This window comes from Physella acuta, unplaced genomic scaffold (assembly GCF_028476545.2).
Source record: "Physella acuta isolate Inbredline_101_S28 unplaced genomic scaffold, ASM2847654v3 ptg000376l, whole genome shotgun sequence".
NCBI lineage: Eukaryota > Metazoa > Mollusca > Gastropoda > Physidae > Physella > Physella acuta.
This window is the reverse complement of record NW_026731895.1, coordinates 763,564-778,953: the sequence shown is the minus strand read 5'-3', so window position 1 is coordinate 778,953 and position 15,390 is coordinate 763,564. Positions and strand designations below refer to the sequence as shown.

Here is a 15,390-nt window from a genome sequence, read left to right as displayed (position 1 = left end):
AGGGAACATGAGCCGTTAATGGGAATTGTTCCTGGATAAATAAGGTGGATTCTTATAGCCAGTGTAGACGATCAGTTTAAAGTCAGAAGTCCAGTCTGTGTTAGAGAAGACAGTCAACTAGCAGAGGTGGTGGTACTAATGGTCAACTTAAGACAGTCCACTAACATAGGTAGTGGTACTAATGGTCAACTTAATACTGATGGGATCGTCAAAATTAAGTAGAAAGTCCACACAGCTAACGAAAACGAAGGAAAAAATCAGAAAATAAACTCATCCAGATTTGATGCTAACAACTAAATTATGGGGGTAGAGGGATTGAACTCACCAGGCTGCTGTGATATTTACCTCGAAAGTAAATTCAATAATTAATTTCTAAAATAGCAACACAAGGCTATAGGGTTTTATAGGTGGAAGATTAGCTAACAATGGAAGGAAATGCTAATAGCGGTCAAACGGGCAAAACTGGACGGTGGTAGCACGGCTTTGATTGGTCAGTTCACGTGGATCACTTTAACCAACAGGCAAACATGGGCTGTGAATGGTGATTTATTGTGTCAAAATAGCGAATGATTTTGAAAACTTCACCAGGTCTAACGCAGGCGGCACCGTGTCACGTGTGCTGGATCTACAACAAAACGGTTGCCCAACCTCTCCCCTGGGTCTCATAGACAAGCACACCAATGACCGGGGATTATCTCTGGGGGCCCACCGACATTTATTTCTGGGGGCCCACCTGGTATTACCCCGCTTGACTGGCGGGCCACCCCACCCCTTATAATACATGCTTGCTAACACAGTGGGTAAAAATATGCCGGCGACATATTGTCATGATTATCCACATCCATCATCCTCCATCCACACTTAGTTTATCACCCAACTATGGCTCAATAGAACAGGGGACATAACACATTATAGCCCATCCATGACAGGGTTCACTGCGAAAGGTAAAGGTATTTTTATCTTCTTCGGGAGGGCGGTATCGAAGTTACTTTTCCCCTCGGTATCGATAGAATAATTCTAGCCATAACAATACAACTTTTCTTTTCCGATACGATACCTCACAGGACAACTTACAAGTACCCAGGCCAACATAAAAATATCCCTCATGAAACAAAAAAAACAACACGTGACTGTAGGAGTACTCAGCACTGGAAATGTTTAACCAACTGTTCCATAAAGATGGTTTTTATTCCCCCCCTCCCCCCAACCCACCAAACATGGCGTGGCCATGCTCTAGTCTGGCCATCCGTTGATGGATGGTGGTTTGCTCGACACTGTGGCCAAATTTTAATAACCCCATCTCTAACGGTAGGCTCTCAGGGGAAATAACACACAGAAACAATACATCAAGGGAGGCAAGGACTCTGTTAAAAGGGGAGTTAAATAGATCACTGAGTGGGACAAGGTGTGTAGGGAGTGGGACACGGTGTGTAGGGAGTGGGACACGGTGTGTAGGGAGTGGGACACGGTGTGTAGGGAGTGGGACACGGTGTGTAGGGAGTGGGACAAGGTGTGTAGGGAGTGGGACACGGTGTGTAGGGAGTGGGATAAGGTGTGTAGTGAGTGGGACACGGTGTGTAGGGAGTGGGTCACGGTGTGGTGTAGGGAGTGGGACACGGTGTGTAGGGAGTGGGACACGGTGTGTAGGGAGTGGGTCACGGTGTGGTGTAGGGAGTGGGACACGGTGTGTAGGGAGTGGGACACGGTGTGTAGGGAGTGGGACACGGTGTGTAGGGAGTGGGACACGGTGTGTAGGGAGTGGGACACGGTGTGTAGGGAGTGCGACAAGGTGTGTAGGGAGTGGGACACGGTGTGTAGGGAGTGGGACAAGGTGTGTAGGGAGTGGGACACGGTGTGTAGGGAGTGGGACACGGTGTGTAGGGAGTGGGACAAGGTGTGTAGGGAGTGGGACACGGTGTGTAGGGAGTGGGACAAGGTGTGTAGGGAGTGGGACACGGTGTGTAGGGAGTGGGACACGGTGTGTAGGGAGTGGGACACGGTGTGTAGGGAGTGGGACACGGTGTGTAGGGAGTGGGACACGGTGTGTAGGGAGTGGGACACGGTGTGTAGGGAGTGGGACACGGTGTGTAGGGAGTGGGACACGGTGTGTAGGGAGTGGGACACGGTGTGTATGGAGTGTCACTAGCGGGGTGGAGAGAATAGATGAATATTATCGCACTAAGTATTATTGCCCTTATATTAATGGAGGGAATGGATGAATATTATCGCCCTTATATTAATGGAGGGAATGAACCCAAATATGATCGTTCTGAAATGAATGGAGGGAATGAACCCAAACATTATCGCCCTTATATGAAATAACCGGTTAACTATTATCATCATTTAATAATGAGAATAAAAATATATTACTTCCCTTTAAATCAGGGGTCTCCAAACTACGGCCCGCGGGCCGGAAGCGGCCCGCGAAGTCCTCTCATCCGGCCCGCAGAGATCTTTTTGTCTAAGGAAAAATCGTTTGTTGGTGATGGCTGAGGGACTTTGCCCAGAAAAATCAAAGACATGCCTGGAAGAAAATGGCCCCCGAACTGAAATTTGATAGTTAATCCGGCCCTCGGACTGAAAAGTTTGGAGACCCCTGCTTTAAATGATAAATATAAATTGTATGAACACTTTTTTATAAACGTAAAGTCGGACCGTTGAAACCGTTGTAAAAAAAAATATAGCACTCACAAAACATTGGAACTAAACATGAATGTAAAACATTACTCTATACATTTGTTTTAAAAACCTTTGTATGTAGTAGTAAACATCTTTAAATTATTCAATGTTAAATATCGACCAAGAGTATGAAACAAAAGTCGCTATTTCGTTGAATATCCCCACTAGTGAAATTTGTGTGGAACCGAGGTTTTAAAGTAAGTGGGTACCCACAAGAGCAAAGTGGCGGTATTTTTACGGTCTTCACCAGACACAAATTTGTTTCCTGTGAGTTGGACGATTGAATTAGCCTTGCTGACGTACGCACTCCAGGGGGGTAACTCGCGGTAAAAAAATATTCCAGAAGATGTAATTAAAATTGTGTATTCGATTTTTTTCCTTACAGATGGAAAACACGGACAAAATATTTAAGCAAAAGCGGACAAAATTTTAAAGCAACGGCTAAATTTTTTTTTTAAAAGCAAATACAGACAAAATATTTCGGAATTGGGACTTGGTTAGCGACTCACAATTTTTGTGTGTCACCGTTTGGTTGTTTGTCTAGCAGACGACAGAGCAGTAATGGAGGTGATTTAATGGAGGAAAATATCAAATGTGTGACCGACAAAGATGGACGAACACAGGGGGAGGGAGTAAAACTGGAGGGAAGAAGGGAGGTAAGGAGGGAGGTAATGATTTGCATAAATGGGACGCGGAAAGATAAAATCTATTTTGTAATTTCGATTTCATTCATTTTATCTTAGAGACGTTGCTATGACGACGGCCGTGTTGAGCAGCCACGGCTACAAAACAGACGAGACATTTTTTTACTCTGGTGTAGCGGTTATTTCATGCATGTTGACTCTCACATACACGGAACAATTCTCGACAACTATTTGCTTATTGTTTACATATCTTTACGCTTTTATATAGGCCTATAGGCCATATATATACATACATACATACATACATATATATATATATATATATATATATATATATATATATATATATATATATATATATATATATATATATATATATTTATACATTATATACACATATAAATACACACACACACACACACATATATATATATATATATATATATATATATATATATATATATATATATATATATATATATATATATATATACAAATATATGTATATGTATGATATAGATATTGATAAATACATAAATACACACAGATACACATATATACATACACTTATACACACAGATACGAATGTGAAACAAAAAATATTTTTATCATATTTTCTACTTAATTTAAACTAGTAATAGAATTGTTCAGCACAAAAAGAGAATCAAATCAACAAACAAAAAAGAGAGACAATTGCATTTATTTATGGGTAAAATTGAGTTATTCCTCTGGCTACATAAAAGGGGAAAAGGGTTAAGAAATTGTCTACGAGCACCAAATTAAATGGTTAATTTATAGAATTGAGTGTTGTCATAGAAACCTTTGTAAGGAACAAGGTAGATAACCTACAGAGAATAGAGTCACTCTCCTGCACAGAAGTTGCAAATGAAAGATAAATTGACGTTTGGAGAAGAGGCTTTTTTTCTGGGAAACTTCATGCAATAAAAGTTAGAGATACTGTTGTCTACTAGGCTATAACGGGAAACGCGGCTATTGCCTGCAATATCACAATCAGTGTTTCTTCCAGACTTTTTTTTCCGGGGGGGCACTTGAAATCTTCGGGGGGGGCGGTAAACTTTCTTCGGGGGGGCGGACACTGTTAAAAGTATATATTTTCTATATAAATTATATAAATTTCATTTCGTTCGGGGGGGCGGTAAAAATTTTTCGGGGGGGCTTCGCCCCCCCGAAGAGATGCCTGGAAGAAACTCTGATCACAATATAGACAGTAAACATACTGGATAGTCCTTCTCAGAAAACTAAACATAGGATAATTTCTGTCCGACAACACAACATAAAGGATAATCCTTCTTAGACATCAAAGGATGGAGGATTATAACAAGCAAAGTTTGATTTTACCATGATAGAAGATCAGGTAATTTCAAATCTGATCAAGTTAGGTGGGTATTGCACCTGACTGCAATCTACAGTTATCTTCTTTATAGAAATGTATATTACAACAACACAGTTCAACAGCATTATGTCCTTATTACACACTACACAGCTCAACAACAGTATGTCATGCACTACATACTTGCAGTGTATCACATATTGTTTACATTGAGTACTGTACCACATGCTAACAGTACAGTCTAGCATACGGTACACGTATTAGAGTTCCAGATTAGAGCCCAGGTGAGACAATATACATCTGGCGTGTGACTCACCTGTTAAGAAATGCTGTGAATTTGGACCATAAGCATTAAGGGCATCTTGTAAATGCTGAAGTCGGTCTTGTAACATTTGATTTAAGGCGTCCCACCTGGTGATTCAAGGATAAGGAGTCAGACATGTGACATCTTCTTATGTGTCAGACATGTGTCTGACATGTGGCGTCTACTAAGTGTCAGACATGGGCATCTTCTAATGTGGCAGACATGTGGCACCTTCTAATGTGTCAGACATGTGGCATCTACTAAGTGTCAGACATGGGCATCTTCTAATGTGTCAGACATGTGGCATCTTCTAATATGCCAGACATATGGTCATCTTCTAATGTGTCAAATGTATGTGAATTTTACACATCTTAAGTTGGCATTTAAATGTTATTTATGTGAAAGTAGGTCTATGTCCATCCTAATAAAGAGACATAGTGAACTTGACTTTAGGAAATCTAGACAATCATCTAAGTCAAATTTAAACCTTAACTCTTCCCATGGTTGGTTTTATCACTTAGACTGCTTGACAAGAGGTATTATCTGAGTTGATTAAGGATACATTTTACAGGTGAAAATTCTACTAGAGGCTTATGTTAAAGCGTTGGTGTGTGTATGAAAGTTGGTATTCTATGGAGTAAATGTGCAATAAGAAGAGCTGAATCTCTAGAACAAGAGACAGCTCAGTTAGAAGCGTTATTTAAATATTGGTCAGCAAGTGACCTACTGACCTCTGGGTGAAGTCCTCCAGTCGATGTACGTTGTGATGAGAGAGAATGACGTCAGCTTCCTGTAGTCTGTTGGCCTGGTCAGTGACGTCATCCACCTGACCTTGGAGGGGGTACTTGAGCTGGAAGGACTGGAACCACAGAGAAAGTTTTTTTAATCACAGACCACATAGACATGTACACAGGGGGTACTTGAGCTGGAAGGACTGGAACCACAGAGAAAGTTTTTTTAATCACAGACCACATAGACATGTACACAGGGGGTACTTGAGCTGGAAGGACTGGAACCACAGAGAAAGTTTTTTTAATCACAGACCACATAGACATGTACACAGGGGGTACTTGAGCTGGAAGGACTGGAACCACAGAGAAAGTTTTTTTAATCACAGACCACATAGACATGTGTACAGGGAACATCAGACATCAGTTTTAATTACAAACCACATACAAAGGTACATCATGGTTTTAATCACAGACAACATGGAAACACAGAGCAACACAGTAGCTGACCTATTACACATGTGTTGGGGATCACAACACAGTTCCTATCAGAGACCACAGAACACATGTGTGTAGAGGGCTACATTAGACAACTACATCAAGCTGTTTGACATCCCATTACCACACTGACACTCACCTTAGTCCTATCTATTTCAGCTTGCAACTCTCCAATGATTATGTCCCCTACATTAGGCCAGTCTTTTATCTCCCTTTCTGCAGCTACGAGCCTGTCATGGAGGTTGTCCATAGATTCATGGAAGATACCCATTCTCTGTGAGCAGGGGAGATAACTTTTATTTCAAAATATTATCACAGACAGCGGCTTATTGTATGTAAATGACAATAAAGAACTTGATATGTGTGCAGTAAATTTGATCTTATTTTCAATTATAATAATGATTTTGATATTCTTTAATGTAAACTTTTAACGCTTAAAAAAATGCAAAGTATTACATGTGTTGTATTGGATGCATAAGTTGTACCAGTAATAATGGCATGTGTTTTACCAGATCCATATAGATAGTTGCAGCACATACATGAATTGTGTTATACCAGATGAATGTTTCACTAGGTTAATGTTGTACCATATGAATGTTTCACTAGATTAATGTTGTACCAGAAGAATGTTTCACTAGATTAATGTTGTACCAGATGAATACTTCACTAGGTTAATGTTGTACCAGATGAATGTTTCACTAGAATAATGTTGTACCATATGAATGTTTCACTAGATTAATATTGTACCAGATGAACCACATGTAGTACCCCATGTGGTACTGTGCAGTACCACAGTCTAAGCCTCACCCACCTCGACAACCTCGTCCAGCTTGATCTGCCAGCTGAGGGTGCCCTGCTTACACTCCTGCCATTTTTTGTTCAACAGTTTCACCTGGTGCCTGATCTTGCGGATTAAGTGGCGTGCGTCTTTCTCCGGGGTGCCATCCGGTCCACTGTCATCTGTGGATTGCAGAAAAGCTTCAGTCAAATGGTGCTTGGTGTACAAACACAAATGTACACACTAGTGGTACACATACGTATACACACTAGTCACACACAGTTGTAATTAAATCATGATACAGATACTGAAAGCTACCAATCACTAATGAGCTCTAGAATTGAAATACAATGAGATAAGAAAAAAAAATTAAAAAAAAAACCATAGGACATGAATAAAGAATGCTTTAAATTACAATCAACACTTTTAATGTTTGTTAAAAAAAATTAAATTCTAGATCTGAAATACAAATAGATAAGATAAACAGAAAAAAAAACCATTGTCCATGTAACAAAAATGACTTTTAAAGTAAGTAACGAAAATCTTCTACTGAATGGAAGGCAAAAATTTTTCTAATTTATATTCTCAGAGCTCACACACACATACAACCAATTGCACCTTAGAAAAATAATTCTTTGCAATAATTTTTTAAAATCTCTGATAAAGCCACATCAATTTTTACACTGAGAGAAAAAAAATATGATCGATCAACTGAGATAGTTCAGTCTTTAAATGTCATCTTTTATTAACGATCTCTATCAGAAATATTTCAAGCCACCCCTCTGCAGTTCCTACTGAGGGGAGGTCACTCACATTATTTTAAATAGCTGGAATAGAGGACAGAGGTCAACTTCTGTTCCAATTTAAACCAAGGAAAAAAAACAACTCTCTAACTATAACCAAAACATCATTCTCCAACTACAAAACAAAGTCAACCCTCTGACTATTAAAAACAACTCTCTAACTATAAAAACAACTCTCCAACTATATCAAAAACATCAACTCTCCAACTATAAAAAAACAACTCTCTGACTATAAAAACAACTCTCTAACTATAAAAACAACTCTCTAACTATAACAAAAACATCAACTCTCCAACTATAAAAAAAACAACTCTCTAACTATAAAAACAACTCTCTAACTATAAAAACAACTCTCTAACTATAACAAAAACATCAACTCTCCAACTATAAAAAAAAAACGACTCTCTAACTATAAAAACAACTCTCTGACTATAAAAACAACTCTCTAAATATAAAAAAAAAACATCAACTCTCCAGCTATAAAATAAACATCAACTCTCCTATTATAAAACATCAACTCTCCCATTGCAAGAGAACAAGACAGAACTCTCCCATCTAAAATGCATCGAAATATACCAGAGTACTATATTAAGGCATGAAAAAAAATCAATGTTCAATTTGAGCCAGTGTCTGACCAAGTAGGGAGGGATCAGCAGGATTGAGCCATCAGCACTAGAGTCACCACCTAGCACCAGCATGAGGTCCCACTGATAAACTTCACGTCTGCTTCAGATTAGAGGCTAAATATTCTACTTCACGCTGGCATTTCCTTATTAGAAGAATTTTTTAGTTGTCTTTTTACATTAAAGAAAATAATTTTTTAGTATCAGTTCTAGTTCAGTTTACAATCACATCCAGCTAAATACAATTTTTTTTTGCTTGTTTTTGCCATCATCTAAGTCAGTAAAAAAATAATTTAAAATGAATAAATTCCTCTTAAAAAAGTGAAGCTACAAAACTAGAATTTTTGGAAGGAAATGAGAAGGAAGTCCTAAAGGTCACAGGGAAGATTTCTACCCTGCAGCTTTTTGGTGGAAAATAATTTTTTGTCAATTTATATCTTGTTTATGTTGCTTTAAATGTCTCCCCCGGATGTCATAGTTTATGTTAGAAGCTGTACAGAAATCTAGGACACACTGTTAAAAACATGGAACGGTTTTTGTGAATCAAAACTTTCACTTCCTAACAAAAAAACAAAAACAAAAAAAAAACAACCCACAACAGAATGAAGGTAATTAGCAGGTACCTGCACTGTCTCCCCCACTATCATAGCGTGCATCCTCCCCCTCCTCCCTCAGGTAGAACCTCCCAGCCTCCAGGCTCTGTTCTATCAGAGGGCGCTTCAACTCTAGTTGGTTCTGTAGGCGCTATCAATACATACATCAAAACATGGCATTAGGGGAATTACATTTTAACAGCTTTAAAAAAAAATGGTTTCGCTTGTGAAATTAGACTGATGTTTTTTTTTTTAGAAACTCCAAGATATTCACAAGAAAAGCCATTTAAAAAAAAATGCTGTAAATTCATTTTTAAAAATCTGCTAACTTATAAAATCTCTTATCTATGATAAAATAAAGTAAAAGAAAAAAATAATTCCCATGAATCATAGTTTAGATGAAGCTGGCACATTTTTTGGGGTAAGAAGATTTTAATATGAAATCAAATCTTTCTCTGATCAGTTTTTTCCCCTTGGTGGGAATTATTAAAATAAAAAAAATAATAAAAAGTGGAAAAAGAAAGTTTTGATAAATGAAGAAGTAATTACATCCTAAAAACACAAATACCCCCTCCCCACAACACTTACCTCCCATTTCCAACACCCCCCCCCCCCCACCATACTCCCCTCCCCCCTGCTACCCCCCACCATACTCCCCTCCCCTCTGCTACCCCCCACCATACTTCCCTCCCCTCGGCTAACCCCACCCATCCATCACACTCCCCTCCCATATACCCCCCTCCCTCCAGCGTGCCATACCTGGTTCTCCAGCAGTTGTCGCTGGACACTGGCCAGATCCCCACCAATGGGATGTTGCTGCTGTAGCTCTGTCTGTCTGGCCAGCACCCAGGCCACCAGGCTCTGGAGGGTCTTCACAAGGCGCGACCACTGCTCTGCATTACTCTCTAGCCGACCCCTGGACAGTACAGTTAGAACAGGTCAGTGGAAAGTTAGGTCAGTGGAAAGTTAGGAGACAGTACAGGTAGCAAAGTAAGGTCAGTGGAAAGTTAGGTCAGTGGAAAGTTAGGTCAGTGGAAAGTTAGGTCAGTGGAAAGTTAGGTCAGTGGAAAGTTAGGTCAGTGGAAAGTTAGGTCAGTGGAAAGTTAGGACTGAAAGGGACTGAATCACGAGACAAAGGGACTGAACCAAGAAACAAAGGGACTGAATCAAGAAACAAAGGGACTGAATCAAGCAACAAAGAGACTGAACCAAGTAAAACAGACCTGATCTCCATGGACTTCTCCATGAGGTGTAGCCAGCGTTTGTTCATCTCCTCCAGCCTAGCCTGCAGCTTGTGGGAGTCTGAGGTCACCATGGTCCGCATGACTTGACTCCCTGTGTGGTTCAAGCTCTCAAAGGTGCTCTGGTGGGAATCAACTTCAGCTTGGAGGTCCTGCAAGGTGAGCAAAATTGGCATCATAACACACAGCACAACAATGGCTTTATAACACAGAGGTAAACAATACAACAATGAACATTGGCATTATAACACAGGGGTAAACAGCGCAACATTGGCATTATAACACAGAGGTAAACAATACAACATTGGCACCATAACAGAGAGGTAAACAGCACAACTGGTATCTTAGCACACATCATGAAACTAAAAACTTGAATTACAAAGTAACAAATTATGAAATCTATATGCAATGGGGTATACAAATTATTTTTAAAAATGTATGTGACGAAAGTAATAAAATGTGATGACAACTAACAGGTTGACAGTAGAATAGAATACAGTCAAGTCTTTTCTGGTGTCCAAGTGATGAGGGGCAGTATAATGTATTGTATTACCAACTATCATTTTGTATCTTTGTATATTTCTCTCTCTCGATATATATATATATATATATATATATATATATATATATATATATATATATATATATATATATATATATATATATATATATATATATATATATATATATATAAATAGTTTTCCATTATTTATATACTTATATATACAATAAAGCAAATGGAAAACGCTGTAACACGGCTTTAAGCCTGGCTAAAATAGAGTATAAGAAATTCATTTACACTTGCTGCGTGGAGAAAAATGTGCTATCAATATTTGATCAATAAAGCACATAGCTCAATCTTTAAATTCTCCAGGCAAATTCGACGAAATATCAACAACACAGGGCCACACAGGTCTAAAACTAGATCAAATTCTATCATAAATCATCTCCCCAAACCCTAAAAAATGCAGGAAAGCAAAACAAACAGGCTGTCAGTTTAGAGCCACTTCCGCTAAATTAAAGCTAAAAACAGCATCCGCAGGGCCATCAGTTGAAGTTGCCATTTTGTTATTGGCCTGGGCCACGCATCTGATGACTGGCCAACTAACTGGCTGGAGATTGATGGATGACCCCCATTGATCGGTGACCCCCCTATCTATCACACTCTGTGAGGACCGGATGCTCTAATTTCTTTCACATCACTAAGTCAAGTTTAATTTTACACTATCAACCCTCTTTACTTAGCTGGCCATATTTTGGGCAAGGTTTCGATTTCAACAAAATGAAAACAATTTTGTTAAGTCCAACAAACAGAAAACGTCAGGCATTGTAAATGTGTAGAATGACAGTTTTGTTGAGAGAAACTTGAAGATCACAAGTCCAGATGGAGAAGGCAACAAAAACTTTCAAGAACAGCTGACACAACGTTTTCACAGTGCTGTCAGGTTTCACCAATCAGTCAACATGCCATTGGTGTGTCACCATCTGATCACCACAACACCAGTAAAGTTCAACTGTATCACCATTCATTTTGTCACTAGTGAGGTTCTAGAGTGTGTCTTGCCATACAGTCACCACACCACCCACACAACCAGTGAAGACTTTACCCACACCACCCACACAATCAGTGAAGACTTTACCCACACCACCCACACAACCAGTGAAGACTTTACCCACACCAACAACCACCAGTGAAGACTTTACCCACACCACCCACACAACCAGTAAGGACTAACCACACCACCCACACAACCAGTGAAGACTATACCCACACCACCCACACAACCAGTGAAGACTTTACCCACACCACCCACACAACCAGTGAAGACTTTACCCACACCAACAACCACCAGTGAAGACTTTACCCACACCACCCACACAACCAGTGAAGACTTTACCCACACCAACAACCACCAGTGAAGACTTTACCCACACCACCCACACAACCAGTGAGGACTAACCACACCACCCACACAACCAGTGAAGACTTTACCCACACCACCCACACAACCAGTGAAGACTTTACCCACACCACCCACACAACCAGTGAAGACTTTACCCACACCACCCACACAACCAGTGAAGACTTTACCCACACCAACAACCACCAGTGAAGACTTTACCCACACCACCCACACAACCAGTGAAGACTTTACCCACACCACCCACACAACCAGTTGTATCTTGACTAGCGGCTAAAGGCCAAATGGCCTGACAAAATACCACGGGCTCTTAATTTAAAATATTCTAATGGCTCAGACAAACATACGGATAAAATAGTTCGTTTTTATTTCGTCCAAATGTCAGGGTGGGTTTGTAGCTAGGTGGATACAGGATATCAATGTCTGTAGTTTAGTGTAGTGACAGACAGACGCAATACTACCAATGTCTTGGAAAACAGATATCAGACACACCGTAAACAGCGAGAGACAGCCACGGCAGACCGTGCGGCGTCAATTCGGCCAATGACGAAACGGCCCCGTCAAAACGACCCCGACAAAACGACCCCGTCAAAACGACCCCGTCAAATCGGCCCCGTCAAAAGGGCCAGCGACATATGGACCCCGTCATATAGGCTCCCGACAAATAGGCTCCCGTCATTTAGGCTACCGACAAATAGGCTCCCGTTATATAGGCTCCCGACAAAAGGGCTCCAGTCAATAAGGCTCCTGACAAATAGGCTCCCGTCATTTTGGCTCCCGACATATAGTCTCCCGTCATTTAGTTTTTTCCACAAAACGGCCCCCGTCATTACGACTCCCGACAAATAGGCTCCCGCCATTTAGTTTCTCCACAAAACGGCCCCCGTCATTACGACTCCCGACAAATAGGCTAGCGTCATTTTGGCTCCCGACAAAAAGGCTCCTGTCAATTTGGCTCCAGACAAAAGGACCACTGACACAGTGGCGTAGCTACCGTAAAGCTAGCGTAAGCAAGGCATGGGGGCCCAAGGCACATAGGGGCCCTTTTCCCTCATAAAAATTAAAACTTTTACAATGGAATTTTAATATTTGTTACATATAAATAATTTTAAAAAAGAAAAAGGTTAAAAGTTCCAAAAAGCCCCCCCCCCCCTCCCACCGTTTCGGCAGTGGGATTCAGTGTTTGTGTGTCAAACAGAGCCCAATCGTTATAATAACACTACAGGCTATATAACTTTGTCGTGCAAGACATTGAGAGAATCAGCCTATAAATAAACTTTTTAGCAGTAGTAGGCAAGCATAATAATATAGTATAAATACAAAATCAGGACATATAAAATACAAAATGTTGCCTTCGGAATATTTATATATTAAAAAATATCCATCGTAAGTAGAAGTTGATCTCTTCGTTTAACTCCTCTGTAGCCTAACGCAGAGGCGTAGTGAAGGCGAGGCGGGGGGTGCGGACCGCAACGGGTGACACCATTTAGGGGGGGGGTGACACCAAAGGCAAAAAAATGTAAAATTTATAGAATGAAATGCCATTTTCCAGATCCATTAGTTAAAGTTAAATAGTCTTCTAAGTACAAATCGAAAATTATATCAAGAGGGGGGGGGGGTGTGACACCACGACGTAAACGTAAACTATTGTCACCCCCTCCCAGGAAACAAAGCATATATATATATATATATATATATATATATATATATATATATATATATATATATATATAAAGATATATATATATATATATATATATATATATATATATATATATATATATATGAGACCGCTTTGCCGGGAGACTTAGTCTCTACAGAAACGGTATTGTCAGTGCAGTGGCGTAGCTAGGATTTTTGGGCCCCTATGCAAAAAATATCAGTGGGTCCCTTCGTCAGCCGTTAGGCCAGTGGCGTCATATATATATATATATATATATATATATATATATATATATATATATATATATATATATATATATATATATATATATATATATATATATATATATGTATATATATATATATATATATATATATATATATATATATATATATATATATATGTATATATATATATATATATATATATATATATATATATATATATATATATATATATATATATATATATATATATATATATATATATATATATATATATATATGCTTTGTTTCCTGGGAGGGGGTGACAATACGAAGTGCCGCACCGGGTGAGACCCGACCTAGCGACGCCACTGGCCTAACGGCTGACGAAGGGGCCCACTGATAATTTTTGCATAGGGGCACAAAAATCCTAGCTACGCCACTGCACTGACAATACCGTTTCTGTAGAGACTAAGTCTCCCGGCAAAGCGGTCTCATTGAATATGACATCTGCCAGTGGGACCCCTTCATCAATATTCTTTAGAGTTAGCTTATCCAACACTCTTATGTAATACAACGTATGCATCTCTTGTTCGGCAGGCCTTATTTTTATATTAGTTTATCTATTATAAAATATAGTATGTTTTAATTTAAGGGTCATCTATCTATGACATCCATAATTGAGTCGGTTATAGGCTGTTCCAACTCATTGTGTGGGGAGAAGGGTCCACGCTGTACCTTCCTAACTGCAATATGCTTGTACAGGGGCGTAGCGAGGGGAGGGGCGGGGGGTGCGGACCGCACCGGGTGACACCATTTAGGGGGGTGACACAAAGGCAAAAAATAGCAAAATATATAAAGAAAAAGTTGGGGGGGGGGGGGGTGCAAATCGAAAACTTGAAAGTTTGTCCCCGGGAAGGGTCGCAACGCCTCTGGGGGGGGGGGGGGGGGTGACACCATTAAGTGCCGCACCGGGTGACACCCGACCTCGCTACGCCACTGTGCTTGTAGGTTATCAAAACAAAATGCTGTTATCATGTTAACATCATGTATATCATACATTTACACTTCTGTGCTCGCTTTTAAGCAACAGATATTTTCTGTTGTAAATTAAACATTATCAAAACTTTAGAATTGGTGGAATTTAGCTGTTAAGGGCTCGATTTGTTTGTGAATTAATGTTGGTTCATGAAAAAATAATTTCATTCGGGCATTAAAAAGAGGTTATGGTGGTATTGGAGGTAGGACACAACGGTTACTTTTATGCCAATAGTGGTCATATCATTCATTTTTCCGGAGCCAATATGTCGGGAGTCATTTTGTCAAAAGCCAATATGTCGGGAGCCCAATTGCCGGGAGC

General features: G+C 39.8%; 1 protein-coding gene across 21 annotated transcripts in view; it reads right to left on the bottom strand.

Moving 5' to 3' along the window:
• The window catches only part of LOC131941899 (dystrophin), a 301,691-nt gene that overhangs the window by 19,608 nt on the left and 266,693 nt on the right, over positions 1–15,390 (bottom strand). For 20 of the 21 annotated variants that reach the window (XM_059301490.1, XM_059301480.1, XM_059301481.1 and 17 more), the window contains 7 exons: positions 10,225–10,394; positions 9,761–9,917; positions 9,032–9,152; positions 7,016–7,164; positions 6,344–6,478; positions 5,710–5,837; positions 4,991–5,085 (listed from right to left, as the gene is read on the bottom strand). In XM_059301490.1, the coding sequence (XP_059157473.1) occupies positions 4,991–5,085; positions 5,710–5,837; positions 6,344–6,478; positions 7,016–7,164; positions 9,032–9,152; positions 9,761–9,917; positions 10,225–10,394 (955 nt within the window). The other variant, XM_059301501.1, reaches the window with a different exon arrangement.